At 43.7% G+C, this 25,310-nt stretch overlaps 3 protein-coding genes across 15 annotated transcripts in view; all 3 read right to left on the bottom strand.

Moving 5' to 3' along the window:
- Positions 1-693: 693 nt before the first annotated feature.
- eif5a2 (eukaryotic translation initiation factor 5A2) lies at positions 694-9,353 on the bottom strand. Of its 2 annotated transcripts, none has more exons than XM_061844991.1 (5): positions 9,225-9,353; positions 6,399-6,570; positions 6,166-6,270; positions 3,780-3,911; positions 694-2,971 (listed from the first exon to the last, which is right to left on the bottom strand). In XM_061844991.1, exons 2-5 carry the CDS (start codon positions 6,558-6,560, stop codon positions 2,909-2,911), a joined length of 462 nt encoding a protein of 153 aa, XP_061700975.1. In that variant the 5' UTR covers positions 6,561-6,570; positions 9,225-9,353; the 3' UTR covers positions 694-2,908. The 2 variants fall into 2 exon arrangements, with proteins under 2 accessions (XP_061700975.1, XP_061700974.1); XM_061844990.1 differs by having other exon boundaries at positions 6,399-6,593; positions 9,225-9,295.
- Positions 9,354-9,578: 225 nt separating this feature from the next.
- Positions 9,579-16,185, bottom strand: slc2a2 (solute carrier family 2 member 2). The gene is made up of 12 exons (XM_061844988.1): positions 16,129-16,185; positions 15,963-16,058; positions 15,147-15,355; positions 13,579-13,703; positions 12,880-12,995; positions 12,625-12,787; positions 12,216-12,322; positions 12,047-12,127; positions 11,790-11,894; positions 11,621-11,722; positions 11,352-11,555; positions 9,579-10,142 (listed from the first exon to the last, which is right to left on the bottom strand). Exons 1-12 carry the CDS (start codon positions 16,141-16,143, stop codon positions 9,936-9,938), a joined length of 1,530 nt encoding a protein of 509 aa, XP_061700972.1. The 5' UTR covers positions 16,144-16,185; the 3' UTR covers positions 9,579-9,935.
- Positions 16,186-18,910: 2,725 nt separating this feature from the next.
- Positions 18,911-25,310, bottom strand: part of tnika (TRAF2 and NCK interacting kinase a) — a 68,462-nt gene continuing 62,062 nt past the window's right edge. For 7 of the 12 annotated variants that reach the window (XM_061842823.1, XM_061842825.1, XM_061842829.1 and 4 more), the window contains 3 exons: positions 22,155-22,314; positions 21,849-21,988; positions 18,911-21,660 (listed from right to left, as the gene is read on the bottom strand). In XM_061842823.1, coding sequence (XP_061698807.1) covers positions 21,577-21,660; positions 21,849-21,988; positions 22,155-22,314 — 384 coding nt within the window. In that variant the 3' untranslated portion in view covers positions 18,911-21,576. Of the gene's footprint in view, positions 21,661-21,848; positions 21,989-22,154; positions 22,315-24,449; positions 24,468-25,310 lie in introns of all 12 variants that reach the window. The other 5 variants (XM_061842822.1, XM_061842824.1, XM_061842827.1 and 2 more) reach the window with 1 other exon arrangement.

The following is a 25,310-nucleotide window of genomic DNA, read 5'->3' as shown; positions in this document are numbered from 1 at the left end:
TTTTATTATTAACAAGTCCTCTGTTGTGCATATTATTTAGCAAACATTTACTTCACGGCAGGGACTTCAATTTCCTTCGCTTAAGCGACGCAAGCAAGCATTGTGAAAGGCAAAACTCTCAAGTGGCTTCCACAGGCGTAAAAGCTTTGACGATGGCTTGTCAACCGGTACAAGGAAATGACTCAAACGTAGTCATCTTTGGTACTTTTGAATCCGGCGTGACGGTCTGAGCGCTCCCCCGTGCTGAAAAGTCTCCTTGTGTTTCATGTGCATGCGTCACTACCAGGGGAACTCTGCCAATGTAGCGAACGCTTACCGGTCTCATAGTTCCCCTTCTTCTACATAGAGGGAGTCAACATACCTTATAAGCGACATAACGCCACGTGGGGAAGGCTTTAATTTGCGTGTGAGTACAAATCGGCTTTCATTTTGGATGTTTTTGTTCTATTTACTTTGATTGTTAAGTGACTGGACCACATGCCTGCAAGTGGATTACTTTTCGCTGGAATCTCAGCAACACCCACTCCGCTTTGGGAACATTATAAGGACATGTGCGTACCAATTGAATATTTTTTTTCCAAATAATTTTTTCATTTGAATTTTTTTTTTTTTGGAGCGTGCCTGAGGAAGACTATGTGTTCGAAACGTTGCCAAGGGCACACCCACTGACATCACTTCTTTGGTTTGATTTACTTTGTACTTTTTTTTTTTTTTTTTTTTTTTTGAAAACAACCAACTGACAGTTTTTTTCATCTTGAACGCAACAATAAACATTTCTGTTTTCTACAACTACCTACTGGACTTTTCCCAAAACAAACAGAAGTATAATGAGCGGCGTGCCCAAACATACCGCGCCAACAGCACAGAGGAGGTGAGGAAGGTGGGTGGCGCAGCGGGATGGACCTTGCACCCCCAATCCAATACCGGAGGGGGAATTATATTCCATACTCCAGGAGAGGGAGGGCTTGTTTCCCTTCACCTAACCTTAAAACAGATGTTGATAAAAAGATATACACATGTACATTCGCCGTGTTCGTCTTTCCGCTGCGTTAAATTTACAAAATATTTGCACACGCGCGTTAATCACAAGGGGACTTTTCGGTACCGGGGAGCGCTCTAGACCGTCACACCGGCCCACTGCCATCCGATGCTCGGTCAACAAGAGTGCCCGTCTTTTTCGCCCTGCTATGTTATGGTAATCAAACGGTTTAGCGACTAATGATGATGACTGCACAATTTATTATTACCTATCAGAAATGGACATATGATGGGGCGGGGGGGAGATAAGTATTGGCTGTCACCCTCCTGTTATGTTGTTTTTCAGGAAGTGCAATGTTCCTAGGTCTCAGCTTGCTTGTATGTCCGAAAGGAAGCAAGATTCAAATAAAGGCATCTCATCATTAATTCATTTTAAATATTAAAAAAAATAAGTTGTTTGAACCATGACAGTCCATTGCACGATAACACTCGGACAAAATTGTAACAGTTTGACCAGCATAACAGGAGAGGATAAGAGTATTTATTTGCAATTGGTTAAGAAAAGACTGAGTGCACATCGCCCCAGTTTGGTTCTGAAATGGAAACGTAAACATTCAGCCAAGGTCCAATAACCCAACAACGTGACGCACTGACAGTTAAAACCGCACAAACATTAACATAACATTTAACAGACCACGCAGCCCCCCCCCCCAAAAAAATCTAATAAGTGTATACCACTCTCCCTCCACCTATTACCTAACATAATAATTAAAAAATATATACTGTATACCACAACTTGAAACCAAGAACTCACACTTTAAATTGTGTAGCATTTACTTTTCATTAAGTTACAAAAAAAAAAAAGTTAACTTAAAAGCAACCAAGTGCACACGAAAAACTTGATCATTTCAGAATTCTGCAGTTTTCACAAACGTGTGGATGCTTTTAACGTCTCGCATGATGTGAAACTTCGGCAATTAAAGCAAGACTGGAGTGTGTGTGGAAGAATAAGGTTGGCAAGACTTATCATAGACCCCTGAAAAGAACTTTCACTGTTTTTTAATACATATTTGACATTTCACTTTCTGTTCAAATGATAGTATTAAATAAAATGTATAGAACTTCGTATACAGTTATTACTCCCTATTTTGACACGTATAAATTATTATTACTAAAGGGTCATGTTGAATTTAAAACCATTTTCATCCCACCTGAAAGTAGTTATATGATCTGTGGAAAATATAAAATACAAATAATCAGTCCCACTTTCTACCTCTAAAATGATTACAATCACCGCGCCCAGGGAAAGAACGCCGATCGAAGGCAGCGGGCGTGATCGACAGTGTCAATATTTTGCGTCGTGGACGGTGGCGCACTTAGCGCGGCTTTATCGCTGCCGACAATTAATTGTACTTGCCAAGAAAAAAACAACTTTGAATCGATAACATTGAGCAGCGGTGGCCGGTGTCAAGTTTGTTTATAGTAACGGCGCCCGCTCTGAATTTTATTAGCGATGTGGGCGAGGAGGGATCAATGAAGTGAGGCCGTTTAAAAACTGTAAATTTCCCTTTAGCGTATCCCAGGCAGTTAAAATAAAACCACTTATTAAATTTTGACTTATTGAAATTCAGATTCATAGGCATTCATGAATCGTTCATAAATGTCTATGAATGGTCTTTTTTGTTGGGGGGGGGTCTATGAATCATAATAACTAATAATAAAACCACATACTTTAGACATAATTCTATGTCAACTTCATCCACTGCCAGTCACTAGGGGCCAAGTTGCATAGTTACAAAAAAAAAAAAAAAAAAAAAAAAAAGAAAGAAAAGAACCTGCCCCGATTCAGATCCACATTTGAGGTGACCCCCTCGGAGAGGAAATGTGCGACGGAGGCGGTGGGGCGTAGCAGCTAAAGAATAGCTCGGCTCTAACTGGTTTGTGCCTTGATGGCGACTACTTGCTCCTCACTTAAAGCCTTCAACACGGTGACCTGAAGGGGAAAAGAAGAACAAAAAAAAAAGTGGGATGAATATTTTTGGGCTTGGTCACATTCACGTACCGTAATTTACAGCCGACAAGCCGCGACTCCCCCCCACACGCTTTCAACCCTACGGTTTACGGTGTTGCGGCTAATTTGTGCGTGTTTTTTTTTCCTCACGGCCGGAAGGGGGGGCACTCGAGCGGAAAAGGTAAGAATGAGACCGGTGGAATAAATGTGGCGAGGAAGTGACTTTTACCGGCCCTATTAGCACTGTGCTAGCGTGTTGCTGCTGTGTGACTTGCGTGTCTCAGGGATATTTACCGGTAAATTTTATTTTAACCAGCCCTGTTGGCATTAGTGCTAGCGTTAGCGCTAAACTCTTTCTGTGTAGCATCTTTGTAAATATCTCATGTTTCAATGTGGGCACTTGCGGCTTATGTATGTACGTACTAAATGGTATTTCCTTTACAAATGTACTCAGTGAGGCTTGTAACCAGGTGCGCTCTGTAGGCCGGGAATTACGGTACTCATTCTCGCTATTCTTGAAGATGTGACATTATGTAGTTGAAAACAAACGTTGACATAAACACTTTTTTCCTCACTGTCTGACCTGGAATCATTTCCTATTGTCGGTCAATTAAGATTATCAAAATTATTTGTCATTAATATCTTCCAACGTTTACATTTAATTAGTATTTGGTACCGTTGCCTTTAACCTGTGCAAAACGGGTTCAAGTTTTCGGTATCCTTTTACAAGCACATCTCTTTTCTTTTCGTCAAAAACAAATGCAAGACATTACAGGATGATGAAACATACCAGAAAAGGATCATCAGACTCTATTTTCTTTTCAATTTCTTTGGCCAGATCGCCATCCGGTAATCTAAGGTCATCCCTGGTCTCTGCAGAGTCGTCCATCAGGCTCAAAAAACCGTCGTTACATCCTAGGACCTACACAAATCAGCACGTACACACCCACACACGCAAACAATTCAGAAACATTTAATTGCAAACAGAGGGCATCACTTTTAACAGCCTCCAAAAGTTCTGTCAAGCTTTCTTGAATTAAAATGGGAAGTTTTTTTTTTTTTTTTTTGCCTTTCAGAATTTTTTTTTTCCTTGTCAAGTCATAGTCTTCTTCGCCAGTAGTTGGCGCTGCAGTGCAGTGGTTTGACACATCAGCGAATCATCACCTACGCCAGAAAAAGGACTTTGCTCACAATTATTTGTCATTGTTTATATACAGATTTTACCCACACGCCCGTATTCAAGTGTGAATACTCGGTCGTATTGTTCTTTGAAAAAAAAAAAAAGTGAAATAAAATCTCAAATAATGAGAAAGAGACCAAGTTTTATGACAAATTCATAAAAATCACCAATTCTTTTACACACCTCAACTCATCTGCAAGCCAATCTGCTCATTTTATACCCCCCCCCCAGTCATATACGGCCCCAAAAGAGCTCGTCATTCAAGTTTGTTAGCCTCGAGGAAAACCTCGTTCAGCAGGTTTGCGAGCCTGTACATTAAGTTCTCACACAAGTGTGGCGCGGCCTGTAAGCAACAAATAAAGAAAATACACAGAAAAGGCCCATAAATCTGTAATATGATGTGCTACCGTCGACCTGCAATCCCTGGTCCAATATCACTATTGTCTAAATGGAGCTCTGAGGCCCATTCAATCAATTTTATCAACTTCCTTCCTTAGCACCAAGACACCACGAGATGGAGCCAAAGCCCAAAAAAGATTCAATTGGGCCTCCTGGTCAAAATAATCAGAAAAGGAAGTTTCGCTATTTGACTGTGCTGTCTCTAGACTTATTGCATAGAATGGCAAATTACACACCATGCAATAAAAAAGATATTTAGCTCATATTAACATGGCTGCGGGTAACAAAACCGTGAACTGGAGTAAAAACTGCGTGAGAAGCTGGCATCCGACAATTCAAAAAGACAAAGTAGTTAGTAGTAAGTAGTAGTTGTTGTTGTGAGAGTTATAATCTAGTTTTCAAGTGAGTTAGTAGACTTGACACAGGTTTTATGCGCTTGATCAGAACCAGTTGATATTTGGCATTTTATGCTGATCGGCTGAGTGGTTTTAATATCATAATTAGCCGATCCGATCGATGACACCATTGATCGGCTCCGCAAGAGATTTACTCCGTGTCGCAATCGTGCGTTATAAAGGTCCCCCCATGTCTTTTGATGCAAGTACTGCCAAAAACATTTAGTTCCCAAAAACGGGGCAACGAAATGTAATACCTGGATCGGACGACAAGACAAATTTGCTCTCACTATGTCAGACTATTGCAATAAAATCTTGTATTGCACTACTGCCGCATGCCGTTTTTTGAAGATCATTGTGCTTGATCTTGTCAACACAAATGCGACCGGATACGCGCGTTACCATGGCTACGTCAACAAGAAAGTGAATCACACAGAATGTATTTTAAGACAAAAATGGGGAAAACGCGCGTTGGTGGTCACTGGTGCTAACAACAGGGGAGGATGTTGGTGTGATCATGTACTTTTAATAGGATGCATGCAAGCAGGCAACAAAACCGTAATGTAGTCTTGCAAGCTAGTGTTAGTACTTGCGCTAGCGGCTGTATGTAAACATGCTCTTCTGTCAAATCATGCTCAAGTTTTAGTGCGGTATAAGGAATTAAATTACAATAAAGTCATCAAATTACATTAAGTGTGGACCTATTATTTCTGTCATGTTGTAATGTTGATTTGACCTGACCGATTTAAAAAAAAAAAAAAAAAAAAAAAAAAAACGTGATCTGAGGAGAAGAGTGATTTCCGATCTTTACGAAGCCAAGCTGCTCATTTTACAATTAAAAATCTCACGGCACGCCACCAAACAAAAATCTCAAAAAGTAGATACATTAATTCATGTACTTACTGCCATCTAATAATAACAAACATTAAGATGTTCTGCCTGTCCCTATGTTTCATTGGTATAAATATACGAGCAAAGATACATTTAGTGTGTGTGTGTGTGTGTACACAAGTATACACAACAAATGAACCGGTCATTTAAAAAGACACATTGCTCCATCTTGTCACCAGATCGTGACTGGCTATTTTTTTTTTTTTTTAACTTGCTGATCAGCCCCAAAAATCCCAATCATAAAAGGCCTACTACTGTAGTTTGTTTTAGCAGACGTGATAACTCAAATTTAGGGGTGGCCAACCACTTACCTGGTAGTCAACCCTCACCACATTTGGGACATTCATGTTATGGGTTGATGGACAAATATCTTCATACTTCTTGCCAGTGAAAATGTCAAGCCCAACGAGGTGAACCTTTGATAGGAGGAAAAACAAATTTTTTGTTTTAAAATTATTAGCAGAGTGCATTTGGCACAGGAGCGTTATCAGCATTGTGGAGCCACTAATTACATTGGAGCAGCTGCCGTTTTAATGTTCCTTACCTTGGCATGTCCGTGCTTGCCAGTTTTGGAGGTCGACATTTCAACAATCTTACAGGGACGCCCTTTGAGCATGACGTAGTTGTTCTTTCTCAGAGCGGAAGCCTGCATGGGGTACGTGGCAGAAGCCCCAGATTCCCCGCCGTCGAAGTCTATGTCCGCCATGCTCAGCCTGCTGTACGAACAACAGCAACAATGCTCAAACAAAAACAGTAGCACGAGAGCAGAGGAGAATAGGCAAACTGCTGTAATTATTTCAAAAAAGCACAAGTGATACATCGGACCCCTTTTTAAAGCACCCGTACACTTGAGCATGAATCGCCATTAGCTTCAAGTCAATAGCCGAAGCTAACGTTGCTAGCATTAATTGATTTCATGGCCGAAAGTAAAAAGCTGCGCCTTTTTTTGCCCCCCCACGTGGGAAGGTCACGCTTTGCAGTTCCGCTACAGTCCAGATTTTAATTACAGGTGTTACTCTGTCTTGAATACAATTTGTGCAATATTTTTGTATTTTCAACATATTTCCAAGTTTAAATGTGTTGGTATTGTTTGGTTAAGTGCCGTAAATGCAATAAAAACAAGCTCTGCCGTGCCATCAAATAGCTTTCTATATCACAGACTTCATTCATTGAGGTGGTGGACTGGAATGTGACCCACGCAATGAGGGGGGGTGGGGGGGGAGGTGGGAGATTGCAATCTGATAATGATAAGGATAATTATGAATGGTTAAACATTTATCATTACGTTATGAAGAGATAACAGCCAATGGGGAAAAAAATGCTCTGGGTATAATAGCAGCGACCCGGCTAGCAACTGGGGACTCCCCTCCCAGACTCCTGTGGCCTACAGGTTTGCCTTGAAGAGTGAAAGACCGTGAGCCCATCCAGTCGAGCGGCGCCGCTTCCCCGCTCAAAAGGAAAAACCCGAGTCAGAAGCGGGGAAAAATAAGAATGGTAGACGTTTTTATTGCACTCGTATAGTTCTATCGCTTGTTCGTCACTTTTTTTTCGTGACAGATTTTGAGGACTACTTCAGAGTACTTCAAGCCACGAGATTCATATAATTGATGGCGAGAGCGTGGAATGGCGACGTGGAAGTCGCAGTCTGAACAATTAAAGTCGTGATCGTCTAGTCATCCATCCATTTTCTTTGCCGCTGGTACACGTGTACAATTTTCACACTTATGTCTATGATATGGTTGTAGCAAAGTTTAAAAATTACATAAATTACTATATGAACATTCCTGCCACCACCCTGGATCCCTGCCGGCCTTTTTTTACATTACTCATTTGCATTTCATTCTATAGCTTAACGCTTTCCTAGTATTCTGACTTCCTACAACTTTCTTTCGGCTTGTCCAGGTTAGGGGTCGCCACAGCGTGTCATCTCAGATGAACGTTCATATTTGTTTGGCACGGTTTTTACGCCGGATGCCCTTCCCGACGCAACCACTCTTGGGGATTGGAGGCCCCAGTGAGAAACTAACTAGTATTCAGACTTAATCGTACGATATATGGCAATCCCGAAACCCACAAAACAACAACACACTGGTCTTCTGATGTCTCCGAGAGCCAAAAAAAAAAAACACTGCAACACGGGCACCAAGTACACCGGGATGCTCCAACCTCAGATATTAGAGCGGTTTACTTTAGTTTTTAAAAATAATTTAAACTACACATCGGCTGGTTTTACTGGAATCTCGTCTCTTCTTCTCCCTCCTCTGCTGCTTGGAAACCGGGCGAGGTGACAACGATCAACTGATCGGGTTTAACTGAGTCGTACCACTTGTCCAGAGCCTTTCCTATGGAGGATTCTGCGTCCACCAAGCTTTGACATTCATTCGTAATGAAGTAATAGCAACTTAACTGCTGCACTCAAATTGTCAAATTACATAGCCAATTCATTTGTGATTTTTTTTTTTTTTTTTTTGTCTCTGACAATCTGGTCATTGGCATTTTCCTTGAACTCATTTGGGCTGTGACAACAAGCAACATAAGCCCATCTTCTTCTGTTTCATTAGTTCGACTTTGCACAGTGGTCTTTTAAACTCTTGCCAAACTAGTCGGACATGTCCACTGTCAAAATGGCTGCCGCGTCCATTTTGTGACGTCAACGACGTGACACTTCAGTCAAACACTTTAGCCGTCTCTTGTCACCCCAAAAGGTTTTACAACTACGTTCTAACTTGATATTGTGGACGCAACACGGCCTGTCGTTTGAAAACGTCACAATTCAATACGGTTTAAGTGTGTGTCGCCCCTGTGCCACATAATCTTGCTAGCGAGCAAAAGCTAGCTACTTCAAATGATTTATTATTGGGCTGCATAGAAAATGGACTTTAAAAATTAAGATGGTATATGACCTAAAAGTACTTTACAAAGAATAAAGTCTCATTTTTCTTATTATTATTCTTATTTTTTCCCCAAACTAGTGCTGGTCTGTAACCTGACACCGACGTCAACGGGGCTCATCTTGACGCCAGGTATGCGTTCACACATGTCTAATAATTATCACGGGTTATATCATATCAATAGTCAAAATTGTGTTTCCTCATCGTACCATCACGCCAACGGGGTGCGACTGAGGAGCGTTGTCAACCATAACTGGGGTGGGAGAATAAATGATACACCTTCAAGTGCCTTGTTACGGAAGCCCACACCCAAACCGCACGGCCACGAATCGCTGCATTGGGTCAAAGGCGGCTTCCCACACACGGGCCCGCTTGGTTACTCATTAATACATCGCGGTATCGCTATCTCGTTCTAAAATGACAAGATAATGCCGAACACGCTGGCTTTTGGCCTGGTTTCACGCGCAACGTGATCTTACCTGCACTTCCTACTGACGCCCAAAAAAGAAAAAGAGTGGCCAATCCGCCTGCGCCGCTTTTTGTATGGCGGAAGTACAGGTATCTGGTCACGTGTGCAAGGTCCCCAAAGGCGGAGCCAATCACCTCGCCGCTCGCCAGAGCTCATGACCATATATGGGCAGGGTGTCAATAGACCTAATGTTGCTTTTATGTTGCAGTTTTATTTACAGTTGATTAGTTCAAATGTATTTTGCCCAATTAATTTCATTAAATATATTAATTTACTCACTATAAATTTAGCTTGAATCCATTTTTATCATAAAAATAATTGGTAAAACATTTCTGCGCGGATTAAACGACACGAGACAAGGAAATCGAGAAAGATGTAATTTCGTCCCCAAATAATAACATCACAATGAGGTAGTCACGTCATTACATAATGTAACAATCACAATAAAAAAAAAATTACAATACTCGAGCAAATCGAAGGAATGTAAAAATCCCATCCACAACAATGAGAGTACAAGATGGCTTGTGATCCATTCACTCGGGAGAATTAAAAAAAATTCCCCGAGAAATTCTCTCTCATTACTGTGTTATTTATCAAAATTAAATAATTTTGGTGATCCAGACCGGCCTGACATAGGAGAGGTTAGGTCTGATTTGACTTCAGACGGTGAGACCAAAAAAAATGAAATATGTTTTTGCGCAGTCTATACGATGCAGCCCCTTCAAGCGCTCGTCGACGCATTGAGCTGAAGCAATTCGACGTCGTGGCGCTTGGCGTCGGCCGGCGCCTTTTTCCCGCCCTTCCGGAACAGCGCGGCGATCTCCTCGAAGTTCTTGCCCTTGGTCTCCGGCAACCGCCGGTACGTGAAGGCGGTGAAGCCGAAAAGCAGGGCGGCGAACAAGACGAAGACGTACGCGCCGAGCCACTTCTGAGGAGGCAAACGGTCGGAACGATAAGCGTAGAGCGGTGATATTAGTTTATTTTCGTTGCAGAGGATAAAGAATATATCCCTGTGAATAATGTTATATTGTCACTTATTGCTCTACCGTTTGTTTAATGGGTTGCTATATACTTTTTTGGGGAAATTTCCATTGAACTCAGCGGATTTTCATAAGCCAAAACTATGTTGTTGTTGTTATAAACGGTTATAAATCGTTGTTCTATTTTTTATTTTTCTGGTCACCTCCTTGAAGCCTTATTTTTTTAAAAACACGATATCACCACAGAGCTTACCGAAGATGACAATCGCTAATGTTAAAGGTCAAGTGTCATGCCTATACACATTCTAAAATAGATATTCCATTCATCCATTTTCTTTCCCGCTTATCCTCACGAGGGTCGCAGGGACTGGTGGAGCCTATCCCAGCTGTCAAGAGCCAGGGTACACCCTGAACTGGTTGCCAGCCAATCGCAGGGCACATGGAGACAAACAGCCGCACTCACAATCACACCTAGGGTCAATTTCCATCCATCCATTTTCTTTCCCACTTATCCTCACGAGGGTCGCAGGGACTGGTGGAGCCTATCCCAGCTGTCAAGAGCCAGGAGGCAGGGTACACCCTGAACTGGTTGCCAGCCAATCGCAGGGCACATGGAGACAAACAGCCGCACTCACAATCACAACTCGGGGCAATTTCCATCCATCCAATCCATTTTCTTTTCCGCTTATCCTCACGAGGGTTGCGGGGAGTGGTGGAGCGTATCCCAGCTGTCAAGAGCCAGGAGACGGGGTACACCCTGAACTGGTTTCCAGGCAATCGCAGGGCACATGGAGACAAACAGCCGCACTCACAATCACACCTAGGGTCAATTTCCATCCATCCAATCCATTTTCTTTGCTGCTTATCCTCACGAGGGTCGCAGGGTCTGGTGGAGCGTATCCCAGCTGTCAAGAGGCAGGGTACACCCTGAACCGGTTGCCAGCCAATCGCAGGGCACATGGAGACAAACAGCCGCACTCACAATCACACCGAGGGGCAATTTAGAGCGTCCAATTAATGTTGCATGGTTTTTTTTTCATCAAGCCTAGCATTGCCCGTTAGCCTAGCATACGCAGGACGTCATCGAACTCGTGCATACCGCACTCGTATCTCGGAAAACCCGTAAACGGGACCACTCGTAAACAAAAAAAACTTACCTGTATGTAGGGAAAGGTCATGCCCACGATGAAGTTGCTGGTCCAATTGCAGAAGCCGGCCAGCGCGATGGCCGCCGGCCGGGGCCCCTGGCTGAACAACTCGGCCACGATGAACCACGGAATCGGACCGGGCCCGATCTCGAAGAAGGCCACGAAAAGGAAGATGGCCGCCATGCTGACGTAGCTCATCCCGGCGTACGAGGTCTGCGAGACAAGTCGGTCACGCCGGTGGGTTTCGTACGGTTTCCCCGGGCCACGATTGGACAAACCTGGAACTTGAGGCCAATCGTCATGGCGACGGCGCAGAAGCACATGCCGCCCAGGCCGGCGAGCATCAGCGTGCGCCTGCCGGCCCGGTCCACCAGCGCCACCTGGAACGCCAAAGTCGCGTCAAAACTCTTTTGTCTGTGAGTCTGTCGCGTCACAAAAGCGACTTACAGACACCAGAGTGAAGAACGTGTTGATGGCGCCGACGCCGATGGTGGCGTAGACGGGCTGACCGATGCCGGCCCCGGCGAAGATTGCCGTGGAGTAGTAAAAGATCTTCAACGGCGGGAAAAAAAACGGAGACATGTTAGCATTATTCAACGTTTTAAAAATAATAACGCCAAACACGGAAAACCAATAAATGGCGTGACGAGAGCAAGCGAGATGGATGCGAAAGCCAAAAACAAAACCCGGTGGACGCCGCTCACCGCGTTGATGCCCGACAGCTGCTGAGACAAGTGCATCATGAGGGCCACGAACAGCTGGGGCCTCAACTCCGACGAACACAACTTCGGATAGAACACCAAGTCTGAGAGTTATGCAGTGCGCGTGAAATAATAATCATACTGACAATAATAATCAGCATCTGACACCAACCAAGGACGAGATGGAGACCCGGGACACCTGGTCCGCCTCCTCCTTCTCCCGCCGCATCTCTTCCAGATCGGCCGACGCGTCGTACGCCCCCTTCAGGCGAAGCAGACCTGCGACGGATCACGGCAAAGTACGATCAAAATAGTACAGATGAGCGTTGCTGTTATCGCTGTTGATTTTTTTTTTTTTTAATTGTTCTTAAAAACGGTTTGAAATATGCAAATGTTACAACTAAGATTTGGTCGCTACTTTGCAGATTTCCTCCGTTGCGGGAGTGGACCGGAACGTAACGAAGTCGTTTACGTGGCCCCAATCAACAGCCGGAGAACCCTCCATTCGCAGATACTACAGTGCAGAAGGTGATAACGGCGACCCCAAGTGGCCATAAGTAAAACTTGCATCTTTTCCCTACTTTTTTGAGCTTCCCGTTCCTTGCCGAGCAGGATGTAGAGGTAGCGGGGGCTCTCGGGGCACAGCGGCAAAAGGAGGGACTGCAGCACGGCGGGGGCCCCCGACAGGCCCAGGAGGACGTGCCACATGTCGTCGTTACCCAGGATGAAGTCCAAGCCGATGACCTACGGGAGCCACAAAGGGTCACGTCGGGGAAGTGGGTGTCTGCGAGTCTGGGGGGCCGGGCCCCGAGACCACCACCCTCCCGGGACCCCACCTGGCTGATGAGGATGCCGATGACGATCGCCAGCTGGTGGACGGTCCCCAGGGCCCCCCGGTAGGCTTTGGGCGCGATCTCGCCGATGTACATGGGCACCAGGCCGGACGTCAAGCCTGAAATGGTTACGTTATAAAATGTGACGAGGAGGGAAAAAAATTAATGCGCCAAATTGTTGCTTCGTGAGAAAAATATTGAAGACTTTGTGAAAATAACGTTTAATTTCCGGTGGTGACATTTTTTTTTTTTTTTTTTTTTAAAGAACAAAATAAGGTTGGGCGCCACGGTGGACCAGCTGGTAAAGCGTAGGCCTCACAGTTCTGAGGTCCCGGGTTCAATCCCGGACTCGCCAGTGTAGAGTTTGCGTGTTCTCCCCGTGCCTGCGTGGGTTTTCTCCGGGTTTTCCTCCCACATCCCAAAAACACGCAACATGAATTGGACACTCTAAATTGCCCCTAGGTGTGATTGTGAGTACGACCCATTCAGGGTGTGCGCCGCCTCCTGCCAGTTGACAGCTGGGATAGGCTCCGGCACCTCCCGCGACCCTTGTGAGGATAAGCGGCTAAGAAAATGGATGGATGGACAATAAGCTTGCATAAATGTGAGAAAATGTGGCAATTTCTTGAGGAAAACAATCATAATGCTGATGGAGTAAAGTGGGAATACGGCCAGGATATGAGTTTATTTTGGCAGTTTTACCGCAGTAAAAGCCCAGAATGGCGCGGCCCGCGATGACCATGACGTGGGGCTTCCACAACTTGCAGAATCCCATCAGGAGGCCGCCGGCCACGGCCAGCAAGTTGGCCATCAGCATGCCCTTCACCCTGCGGACGTACACACACAAACACAAACACTGCGACAAAACCCAAGTGGCAAGAATACGTTCTCCGTGGCGCCACCCACGGTGGCCTGCAGGTGCAAAACAACATGACAAATTGTGAAACGCAAACATTTCACGGACCAATAAAAAAAGGAACCAAAAGACTAAATACAACAACAAAAGACAAAACACTTCAACATTTTACGAAACAACATTAAAGCATTTCACAATTTGTTATGGTTTGCACTTCCAGGCCACCGTACCATCACTTTCATTTGCATACACTCCCCAAGGTGTCAATTGACTGTCTATTGGTACGACAATGGCAAATATCTTTTATATTTTATATATTTTTACATATAAATATACATTCGTATATTTTCTTAGCCGCATATCCTCACGAGGGTCACGGTGGTGCCGGAGCCTATCCCAGCTGTCAACGGGCAGGAGGAGGGTACACCCTGAACTGGTCGCGAGCCAATCGCAGGGCACATCGAGACAAACAGCCGCACTCACAATCACACCTATGGGCAATTTTAGAGTGTCCAATTAATTCAATCTATCCATTTTCTTAGCCGCTTATCCTCACGAGGGTCACGGTAGTGCTGAAGTCTATCCCAACTGTCAACGGGCAGGAGGCGGCGTACACCCTGAACTGGTCGCCAGCCAATCGCAGAGCACATCGAGACAAACAGCCGAGGGGCAATTTAGAGTGTCCAATTAATGTTGCATGGTTTTTGGACGTAGGTGGAAACCGGAGTTCCCGCCCGGAGAAAACCCACGCAGGCACAAGGAGAACATGCAAACTCCACACAGGCGGGTCTGGGATCGAACCCGGGACCTCAGGACTGTGAGGCCAACGCTTTCCATCTGATCCACCGTGCCGCCATGGCAAATATTAAATATTAAAAATACTCAATTATTGTCCAATCGAGCTGATTCTGATTCTTTCAACAAGCAAGCGCCATATTTCACCATTGTAATGATGTCATGTCATTATCCAAGCCGCTTATCCTCACAAGGGTTGCAGGAAAGCCGGAGCCTATCCCAGCTAGCTTCAGGCAAAAGACGGACTGCAACCTGAACTGGTCGCCAGTCAGTTGCAGGGCAGATATCGACATCATCACTGAACGGGCGGGAATCGATCCCACGCCGCCTGCACCAAAGGCAGGCGTGTGAACCACTACACCATCAGTGACTTTCCATTGTAATGATTGAGAGGGTAATTGATCGGCCATCTTTATTTAGCGCGTTAAAATAACCACTGAACACGATTTGGAGATGGCGTCGTGTTCACGTCACTGCCAAGACGATCCTGCCCGTTCTTGTTCCTGACAGCTCGCTCCGGCTCAGTTGATTATCCTCACAAGTCAATTTAACAAAGTTGTCGTTCACCTCAAGTGACTCCGCTAAAGTTTGTGTTGCGCTCGCGTGGATGCTCCCTCACCTGCCCCTCAGGTCTCCCACGAATCCCACCAGGAAGGAGGAGACCACCCCGCCCACGGAGAAGATGGCCACAGACAGAGACCAGTACATGAGCACGGCGGGGTGGGCCTGCTCCTGCGAGGGGTCCCCGGGGACGCTGGCGTTTTCGGACGTGCGGACGCCTTCCTGGGGCAGCAAGCCCAGCGACCGCCCGTAGTGCCTCTCGATCACCTGGCACGCAAAAGTCACAAATGCTAACTGCAACGGTGCAAAGTGGCTTTTTCACTCAAACAAAATCAAAACTTAAGTCTTTCTGAAAATATAAACTATATTCATTTATAAAATCATTTTGATTTAAAAACCACAAGTTGCTTAAAATTTAAATCCTAAATTAAATTAAATAAAATAATATGAAAATTCAGAGCTGTAATATGATCCTGAATTAAACCAATAAACTATGAATGATATATAATAAAATCATAAAATTACTGGATTTAATTACAGACAAATCCTCCAAAATAAATCAACTAAAATAAAATCAAACTCAAGATCTTCCGCAATTTGATTAATACTCTTCTTCATTGACAAAAAAAATTATAAAAGTGCTTTTTCATTGAAATTTGGTAAAATAGAATTAACACGCACATAAAAAAAATGAAATCAAAAAAAGAACTCCAAAATGCAACGAATATAAGCCTCCATCTCATCTCCAAAAGTGGCTTTGTTTGTTTTTGAAAACAACAACAACGGGCAAACGGGCCTCGGTGACTCAGAGCGCACCAGGCGGGCGTCCAACGTCCACACGGCACGCGCAAGACGAGGACGGGGTCCGACTCACCCGTTGCGGCGCGTTGATGACCCCCATGCTGTACCCGAACTGCAGGGAGCCCAACGCCGCCGTCGAAACGGCCAAGGCCAGCGTGCCCGTCAGGTCCTGCCGGAAAACGAAAGTCGAAACCAAATTACGTGAAAATGACGTCCCTCGGACGTGCGTGCGCGCTTACCTTCCCCGAGGCCATTATCAGGAGTCCAAGAGTGTCGAGCGGCAGCGTGCAGGCAGGAGGATAGCTAATGATCAATGGCCACTGACCTGCCCCCCTCCACCCCCACCCCCGCCCCCACGCTGTTTGCACATCTCGCACGCAAAACCACGCTTGGAGAAAATGGACGGAATACACGCAAAAGCAAACGGGTTCGAGTTTTTTTACACGAAGAAAAGGGAGTTTAAAAATAGGGTTCGAATTCAGTTCGGAGAAGTCCCTTACCGATTCCTCTTGAAACAACAAAACAAAGAACCGGCGCCTTGAGCTGAACTCAGTCGCTGGTTCTCCACGCGGATTGTGCTCAAGATTCCGAGTCTTAGTGAGGTTCTTGTTCCTGTAGTGTTCTTGTTCCTGACAATTGCCTGTGCAAAGAGCTCCAACCCAAGAGGCTACCGTATAGTAACGGTCTTGTTTCGAATTTTACATTGATTCAATTTTAAAGTTCCTGTTCCTGACAGCCATCTTCGTAAAATCCTTTATCCTGACGGGTGACTTTAGCAAATGTTTTGGTCCCGACATTCATTTACAGGAGTTCTTGTTTGGGCCAGATGATTTTACTAAGGTTCTTGGGCCTGCTACCTTAATTTAGAAAAAATATATTTTCTGAAGCATGAGTTAAGTTCCTGTTCCTGACAATATAACTTAGCAATGTTATTATTCCTGGGAGGTAACTTTAGCAAGAATGTTGTTCCTGATTTCAGTCATGTTCTTGTGCCAAACATGTAAGGCTCTGGTTCCTGTGGGGTTGTTGTTCCTGACGATTGCCTGTGCAAAGATCTCCAACCCAAGAGGCTATCGTATAGCAACGGTCTTGTTTCGAATTTTACATTGATTCAATTTTAAAGTTCCTGTTCCTGACGGCCATCTTCGTAATATCCTTTATCCTGACAGGTGATTTTAGTAAATGTTTTGGTCCTGACTGACTCTACTAAAGTTCTTGGGCCTGCTATCTTAATTTAGAAAAGGTTTTGTTCTTGAAGCATTCGTTTAGCAAAGTTCTTGTTCCTGACGCTTTAACTTAGCAATGTTATTATTCTTGGCAGGTAACTTTAGCAAGAATGTTGTTCTTGATTTCAGTCAAGTTCTTGTGCCTGACACGTAAATTTAGCAAGGCACTTGTTCCTGGGAGTTGTCTTTACCATAGTTCTTGCTCACAGCACATCAATTTAGCAGTTATTATCCTTGGTTGGTGACTTCAGCAAAAAGTTCATTCTTTGGAGGTGATTTCAGCAAAGATCTTGTTCCTGAGAGTTACTATTGCAGTCCTTGTTCCTTCCTGCCAAGTCTTGCTAAGTTGTTGTTCCTGACAGATTGATTCACCCAATTAATTGTTCCTTACGTAGGACTGGAGCTACGTTCTCGTTCCTGACATGATACTTTAGGCAAGTTCTTGTTCCTGACTTTAATTCCGATGCACACACTAACAGACAAAAAATAAAATCAAAGCGTAGTAAAAAGCAAAACAAAACCCCCAATAGGGGCACAATTGAACCAGGTAAACACAAACATCAGGATGTAATAGGATGTACTCTATTAATAATGCCGTAATAACGCCTGTCAGATTACAACCAGGGAAATGCAGCATGAATCAACAAAGCCTGAAAAAAATCGGTAGCAGATTCAGCCTGGTTAATGATACACTCTCAAAGTGAACAAAGTCTGACGCCCCAAAAAAAGAAACCGAGACCAGCTGTACTATGACATTTGCTTCTCTTTTAGAAAACAAAACATCCCTAGCGAGGAAGATCGCTTTTCAAATTATAGCAGGAAAAGACAAATTAACACGCTACTACAAAATAAGAGACTGCAATGGCTTTATTTGTCTTTGAGACTCGTCAGTGTAATGAGCGGAAAGGACAAACAGACTCACAAAAACACACGCGAGCGCACCGTTTTCCGAACAGATGAACTTAGCACGGTTCTTGTTCCTGACGGGTGACTTTAGCCAGCTTCTTTTTCCTATTCCTGGAAAATGACTGGCAAACTCCTTATTCCTGACAGAAGATTTCAGGAAGGCTCTTGTTTCTGCAAGCAACGCTGGCCAAAAGTCATTGTTCCTGCCGGTTTCTTTAGCACGGTTCCTGTTCCTGAGACGTGACTTTACCTAGGTTCGTGTTAATACCTTAATTTTTTTTGTTCCTGTTCCTGGCAAGTTACTCTGATAATGTTCTTCTGCCTAGCAGATGACTTTTGTAAGTTCTTGTTCCTGAAAGGTCACGTTGGAAAGGTTTTTGTTTCTGACATATCAGCAAAGTTTTATGGGGTCGTTAGGGTTAGGTGACTTTAGCTAGGTTCTCGTTAATACCTTATATCTTTTGTTCCTGTTCCTGGAAAGTTACTCTGATGACATATCAGCAAGGTTTTTTGGGGGGTGGGTGGGTCACTGTTCCTGACAAGCGATTTCAGTAAAGTTCTTGTCTCTGCAAGTACTTGTTCCTAAAAGGTTAATGACCAAATTCACTGTTACCGAAAGGTGACTCACAAAATTTGGACTTGTGACACATCAATCTCGCAAAGATTTGGTTGCCGACGGGTGATTACAGCGAAGTTATTGTTCCTGCAGGTTACTTCACCAAACCAGTTGTTCAAAAGCAACTACACAGGGCAACATTGGTTCTACTCTTACATTTATTTGTCTTCCAGTGTATCTTTTACAAAACAAAACAAATCCCCAAACAGGAAACGATTAGTCTTTTTCAAATGAAAACAGGAAGAAGAAAAAGTAACGCAGAGTCGCACACCAAAATAAAAAAATAAAAGATTACAGTGGTTTTAATTTGTCTTTGAGAGTCCTCAGTGGAACGACTGCAACAAAACTAAAAGAAACGAGCACACACGCATGCACGCACGGAGGGAAGACCGCTGGGGCTCTTTATTGCTAAAACGTTAGCTTGCCTGTTTGTGCATCTACAGCCATTTTTAGTACAGTACACGACGACATGGTTGAGGTGTTTGTTAGCTCATCTTCGCGAGAGATAATAAACAAAACGGTAAGAACTGTGTTAAGCGCTGGCTGTGAACCAAACGCACTTAAAAAAAAAAAAAAAAAAACGTAGACAACCACAGCATATTCCCGCCACACATTTTCATTTTCTATTTTCAAGCGCTGCCGCGTTTTAAGGTCGAAGAGTTGGCTAATTCTTTTTTGTTTTTTGTTTGGGTGTGTTTGTGTAATGCAAAAACAAAACGGGGCACACGTGACATTAATGAGGATGTCGTCCGTGACACTTCAAACAAATTCTATTTCTTTACAAGTGGCATTTGCAATGTTCCTGTTCCTGACAGACGGCGTTAGCAAAATTATTATTCGCAAGTGACTTTAGCAAAGTTCTTGCTCCTGTAAGCTTACTTTTGCATGTTCTTGTTCTTGACAGATGTCTTTAGCAAAGTTATTGTTCCTGATTCTTTGGCAAACTTTAATAATGTTCAGGTACAGGTGACACTACCGATGTTTTTGTTCTTCACAGGCAACTTCAGCTAAATTTTTGTTCCTGACATGTGATTTTCCTAAAGTTCTGGTTCCGGTCAAGTTACTTTTGTGACAGAGAACTTTCCCACTGTTGTTGTTCATGACCAGTGGGTTTCACAAAGCTAAAGATTGATAATGCTCCTTAACTTGTTCTTCACTGACAGGCAACATTAGCAAAGTTCCTGTTCTTGACACTGTAGTCAAGTTCTTGTTCCTGACGGTTACTTGAGCATAAGTTTTGTTTCTGACACTTTAGGAAAGTTCTTATTTCTGAGAGTTTTTGTTCTTTGTCCTTTTGACTTGAGCAAAGTTCTTGTTCCTGACATCATATTTTACCTGTTTTGGCTGTTGACTTAAGCAACGGTCTTGTTCCAGACAGGTTTCTTTCCCACATCTGTTGTTCCTGATGAATCTTTCCTAAAATTTTGTTTAGCAAGGTTTTTGTTTGTTATTGGTAACTAGCGTGATTCATGTTCCTTTCAAGTTCTTGTTCGTGACAGGTCAGTTTAGCATGGTTTTATTTCCTGACCAGCAAATTTTGTAAATATCTTGTATTTTGACAGGTGACTTAAGCAAAGTTTCTTTTCCTGACACTGTAGCACAGTTCTTGCTCTTGTTCCTGGCATCACATTTGACCTGTTTTGGCTGTTGACTTGAGCAAAGTTCTTGTTCCAGACAGGTTTCTTTCCCGCAATTGTTGTTCCTGATGAGTCTTTCCACAAATTTTGTTTAGTAAGGTTTTTGTTCGTTATCGGTAACTAGCGTGATTCCTGTTCCTTTCTTGTTCCTGACAGGTGAGTTTAGCAACGTTTTATTTCCTGACCAGCAAATTTTCTAAATATCTTGTATTTTGACGGGTGACTTAAGCAAAGTTTCTTTTCCTGACACAGTAGCACAGTTCTTGTTCTTGTTCCTGACATCACATTTGACCTGTTTTGGTTGTTGACTTGAGCAAAGTTCTTGTTCCAGACAGGTTTCTTTCCCACAATTGTTGTTCCTGATGTGTCTTTCCTAAAATTTTGTTTAGCAAAGTTTTGTTTGTTATTGGTGACTGGCGTTATTCCCGTTCCTTTTAACTTATTGTTCCTGACAGGTCAGCTTAGCAAAGTTTTATTTCCTAACTATCTTGTATTTTGACTGGTGAATTAAGCAAAATTTCCTTTCCTGACACTGTAGCACAGTTCTTGTTCCTGACGGGTGAGTTTCCCAAAGGTATTTCCCGACTGCTGACTTTAGCCAAATCATCACGTCTAACGCTTAACTTGAGCGAGGTTCTGGTTCCTGACAGGTGACTTCGGCAATGTTTTTTTTTTTTTCCTTCACTGGTGACTATAGCAACGTTCCTGTTCCTGACACCCCCAAATGTTAATCTATGACGGAAGAATAATCAAAGCAATCTGTTAGCGGTGCGATACAATTGTAGCGCAAGTCACTTTTTTCAACTTCCTGCTATAAAGATCAAAACCGGCACGCGGACGACGACTACCACAGACGTTTTTTTCCGCTCTCCTCGACGCCGATCTCGGGGCGGGACTCTCACACGCGCACATGCACACCAAATAAAAACGTTTACAGGAACAGGCCTGTGCGGTAAAGTTTCACACAGACGCTCTTTGTTGATTGACAGCTTGAAGTCTGATGCAGCACCTTTGAAAGAGTGGAAAGACGACGACGAGGAGACGGCGTGGAGGGCGCGGGGGCCGGAAGTGTGCGATTTTCTTCTTAAAGGGACGCAGACGTCATCTTTTGAATCGGCGGGAGGGAAGGATGGAAGAGGAGAAAGTGATCCATTGGTCCCCCCGCCACCACCGCGGTGCGTTTAAAGTCACGAGGCCGGCAGCGCGACAGCGACAGGAAGAGGGAAGAGGCAAAGTGTGCAAATAGGAGGGAGATGTCGACATCCGACGGGTGAGCGAGGCGGGATCCAGTGGGCGGGGCCATCACCAGTTCATCATGGAGCTCCTGTTCAGGGTCATGAAGAACACTTGGCTGCTGCCGCCCGAGCGCACCGATGCGAAGAACACCTGAGCGAGAAAGCAAAACTCAACGTCATACCTTAAGACGGAACCGCCGACTTCTTCTGATCCTGACCCAAAACCCGAATAACGCTCTAAACCGCTATCCGATTTTCAAAGAGTTCGGTATGACCGGAAATGTCGCCGCACACGGAAACCGACATGTCCGTTGCGACCGCGACTCGCGGCGTGCGTGCCTTGTCGTTGCGCTCGCACAGGAACTTGAGTCTCTGGGCCCTCTTGTGCATGAAGACTCCGTCCAGGTGGCCCGTCTCCACCGAGCGGATCTCGATGGCTTTCTCGCCCCAGCCCATGATTTGATTGGAGTGGATGTAGGCTGTAAAGTACAAACACACTTTGTCGCTTATCCTCACGGGGGTCGCGGGGAACTGCGAGGCCGACGTTTTACCGGCTGAACCAAGCGTACCGCCCCAATCGGATACATTTATTGAAAACACAGACATCCGGGCAAGATGGCACCGGACTCTGGCGGGCGAGCTCACCGACAGAGGTGGGCATCTCCCCCCACTGCAGCACCACGTCTTTGGTGATCCTGCCGTACGTGTTGACGTAGACGCCCTCGTCCTCGTAGCACAGCAGCATCTCCATGCCGTCCGTCTTGGGCAGCACCACGATGGCGTGCGGCGTCACCTGGCTCTGGATCTGACACACACACACACACACACACACACACAAAACCAAAAGATGTGACGGTAATCCAGATCCGATTTAAAAATCCCAGTAGGGTATTTAAAGCCATATTTTTTTTTTTTTTGGGGGGGGGGGTGTTAATCCTCTGTAAGAGTGTTTGTTGACCCGAACCTATCAGCCGCATAAGCGCAGTAAAAGCTTCCTGCGTGTTTTTTAGCTTTAGCATCAAAAGATGGATTTGGGTTTTCGGTGGGCACCCGTTTTTGTTTTCCTCCTTTCGCCACTAGATGGCGCTCCGGTCCGAAAGCGGACGGCAACAGTTCTCATGTGTGGTCAGGTTGAGAATCCATCTTCTCCATTCCGTTCCGTTTTTCCCAGCCGCTTATCCTCACAAGGGTCGCGGGAGTGCCGGAGCCTATCCCGGGTGACCTCGTGTGAACCGGTCGCCGGCCAGTCGCAGGGCTCACAATAGATTTGGTTTGAAATTTAGAGAATGAAGAAAAATACGTATACCGTAATTTCCGCCCTATGAACCGCGACTTTTTGTCATAGCCACCGCGCTAGTTAGCGTTAGAGCCACCGCGTTAGCAATAGCACCTCCGCGCTAGTCTCAGCACCGCCGCATTAGCGCTGCCATGTTAGTGTTAGCACCGCCACTTTAGCGTTTACAGTGCCGCGTTAGCATTAGCGTAGTCACGCTAGCGAGGCTGATCACCAGGTGCGCTCTGTAGGCCGGGAATTACGGTATATGGAAGACATAAGACTCAAATTGGATTTTAGGTCAAGTTTCATCATTTAAAAAAAAAAAAAATATATATATATATATATATATATATTTTTCATCTTTTATATTTATTTTTTTTAATTTAAGAAAAAATACAAAAAAATGCTTTAAAATAAAAATTTGACAGGCATGAAACTCAATGTGAGTTCTCGTTTTTCACGTCAGACCGCACTGTGGTTTTCACGTTAGTAAGCCCCCCCCGGTGCGTGTAAATTCTAAAATTGATAATAATTAATAAATTCTAATATTAATAAAACAAACAAAGCACAAAACGTCACAGTTTGAAACACAAGGACAAAATCAGTACGACACGCACGAGTGAGAGGACGACGACGACGAAACTCATCGCACTTCATATTAGTTAGTATATTTATGAATTTTCATGCATTATCCAAAATTCTTCAAATCAAAGATGTGATTTTGTATTTTTTAGAAAGATGTAATGGAATAAAAATGTTATGTTCATAAAGATTTTCTATTTCTACAATAGCTTGAAATGTGTTGTGAAAATGTATTTTGCTGTCGTCTGAATTAAAATGGGATTTAAAATTGCTGATGACATATAAAAACAATGAAAAATAAATAGAATCCGAATTTTTTCCAAATGGGAATTAAAATGGCTTGGGGAAAAAAAATGAATAACATTTTCCAGGTATGAAAGTAAAATTGGCATGTGAAATAGTTTGCCTATTTCATAAAAATAAGTCAACTGTTATTCAGGCACTAGCGTAATTTCCGGCCTACGAGCCGCGACTTTTTTCGCACGCTTTAAATGATGGTGATGCGGCGCTAGTGTTAGCGCGGCGTTAGCATAGCGCTAGCGTTAGCGCACCTGGTTATAAGCCTCGGTACACAGAAAGAGTTTAATGCCAGTGTGGCGCCAATTACGCTAGCACCGCGCTAACGCTAACGCTTTCTGTACACTGAGGCTTAGAACCAGGTGCGCTCTACAGCCGGGAATTACGGTAAACAAAAATTAGGATTTCCAATTGATGTTTTTTTCTTTTTTAAAACGTTTTACAATTACTTCCCAATTTAATAAAAACAAATATTTTTTCAAGGATAAAAAAAAAGGGATTCGGATAGGAAGGACATTTTTATGTCATAAAAAAAAAATCCCACATTTTTGTATTTTGGTACATTATATAAATACAGAGTATAGTTCTCCTCTGAGTTCTCGTCTTTGGAAATTCTGGTGTCGTGCGTTGAGTTTCATCCCGTTATGGACGCGGTGTTCGCTACGTCTACTAGCGCCGACGGACACGCGACGGTCGCGACGACGCCGACGCTTTCGGGTCACTCGGGGGACACAAATCTACACGAGCTCGACAAATGACGAGAGGGGCGAGCGCTGCGGGGTCACCTTGGTCTCTTTGGCGCACTGGAAGAAAAACAAAAAGTTGGCGGGGAAGGAGTGAAAAAGACGGAGAGAGAGAGAGAGAGAGAGAGAGGGAGGGAGGGAGGGAAAGAGAGACAGCAAGAGAGAGAGAGAGAGAGAAAGAGAGAGACAGAGAGCGTGAATAGCGCGACATTTTAGTGGCGCTAACGACATTTCCCTCGGCGAAAAAGATTCAAAAGTCTTTTACTCGTCACTGATGATTTTAATCATATTTTCTTTTATTTTACAAACAATTGGCAAACATAAAATGAGAAAATTGTGCATTTACATATATAGAGATTTTTTTAAAAAACACTCGGGAGGCATGCAGAATAGGGGTTAAGGTAATGTACAGACTTTTTCATCTTTAAAAAGTAATACAAGTATATTTATTTAATTCATTTTTCTATTTTTTTTGCAAGGAAATGTATCATTAAAAACTACTTTAAATTTAAGAAAAGGTGATTTTAAGTATTTTCAGACAATTCTAAGTAGTGTTTTATTAATTAATAAAAACTGTACCAACATTTTACTTTATTTTTTAATTAAAGAAAAAAATACGATAATAATGGCATGAAACTCAAAATGGCATCTTGAGCGTGTCAAAAACTAAAAAAAACCATCAAATTTATAAAATGAAAAAAATATCTGTCAGGCTTCAAACTCAAACCAAGATTTTAACTTGTCTTTTAAGTATTAATTAATAAACGCAATATATATTTTATGCATAGTTGTTTTTATGAAGGAAAAATGTGAATTGAAACTCAAAATGGGCTTTGAAGAATTTTTGAAGCAGTTTGTTCATCAAAAAAATTATAAGCATGACATCGAACTCAAATTGCGATT

The sequence above is a fragment of the Syngnathoides biaculeatus genome, chromosome 15 (assembly GCF_019802595.1).
Source record: "Syngnathoides biaculeatus isolate LvHL_M chromosome 15, ASM1980259v1, whole genome shotgun sequence".
In the NCBI taxonomy this organism is placed as follows: domain Eukaryota; kingdom Metazoa; phylum Chordata; class Actinopteri; order Syngnathiformes; family Syngnathidae; genus Syngnathoides; species Syngnathoides biaculeatus.
The sequence above is the reverse complement of the archived record's forward strand: the minus strand, read 5'-3'. Positions and strand labels throughout refer to the sequence as shown.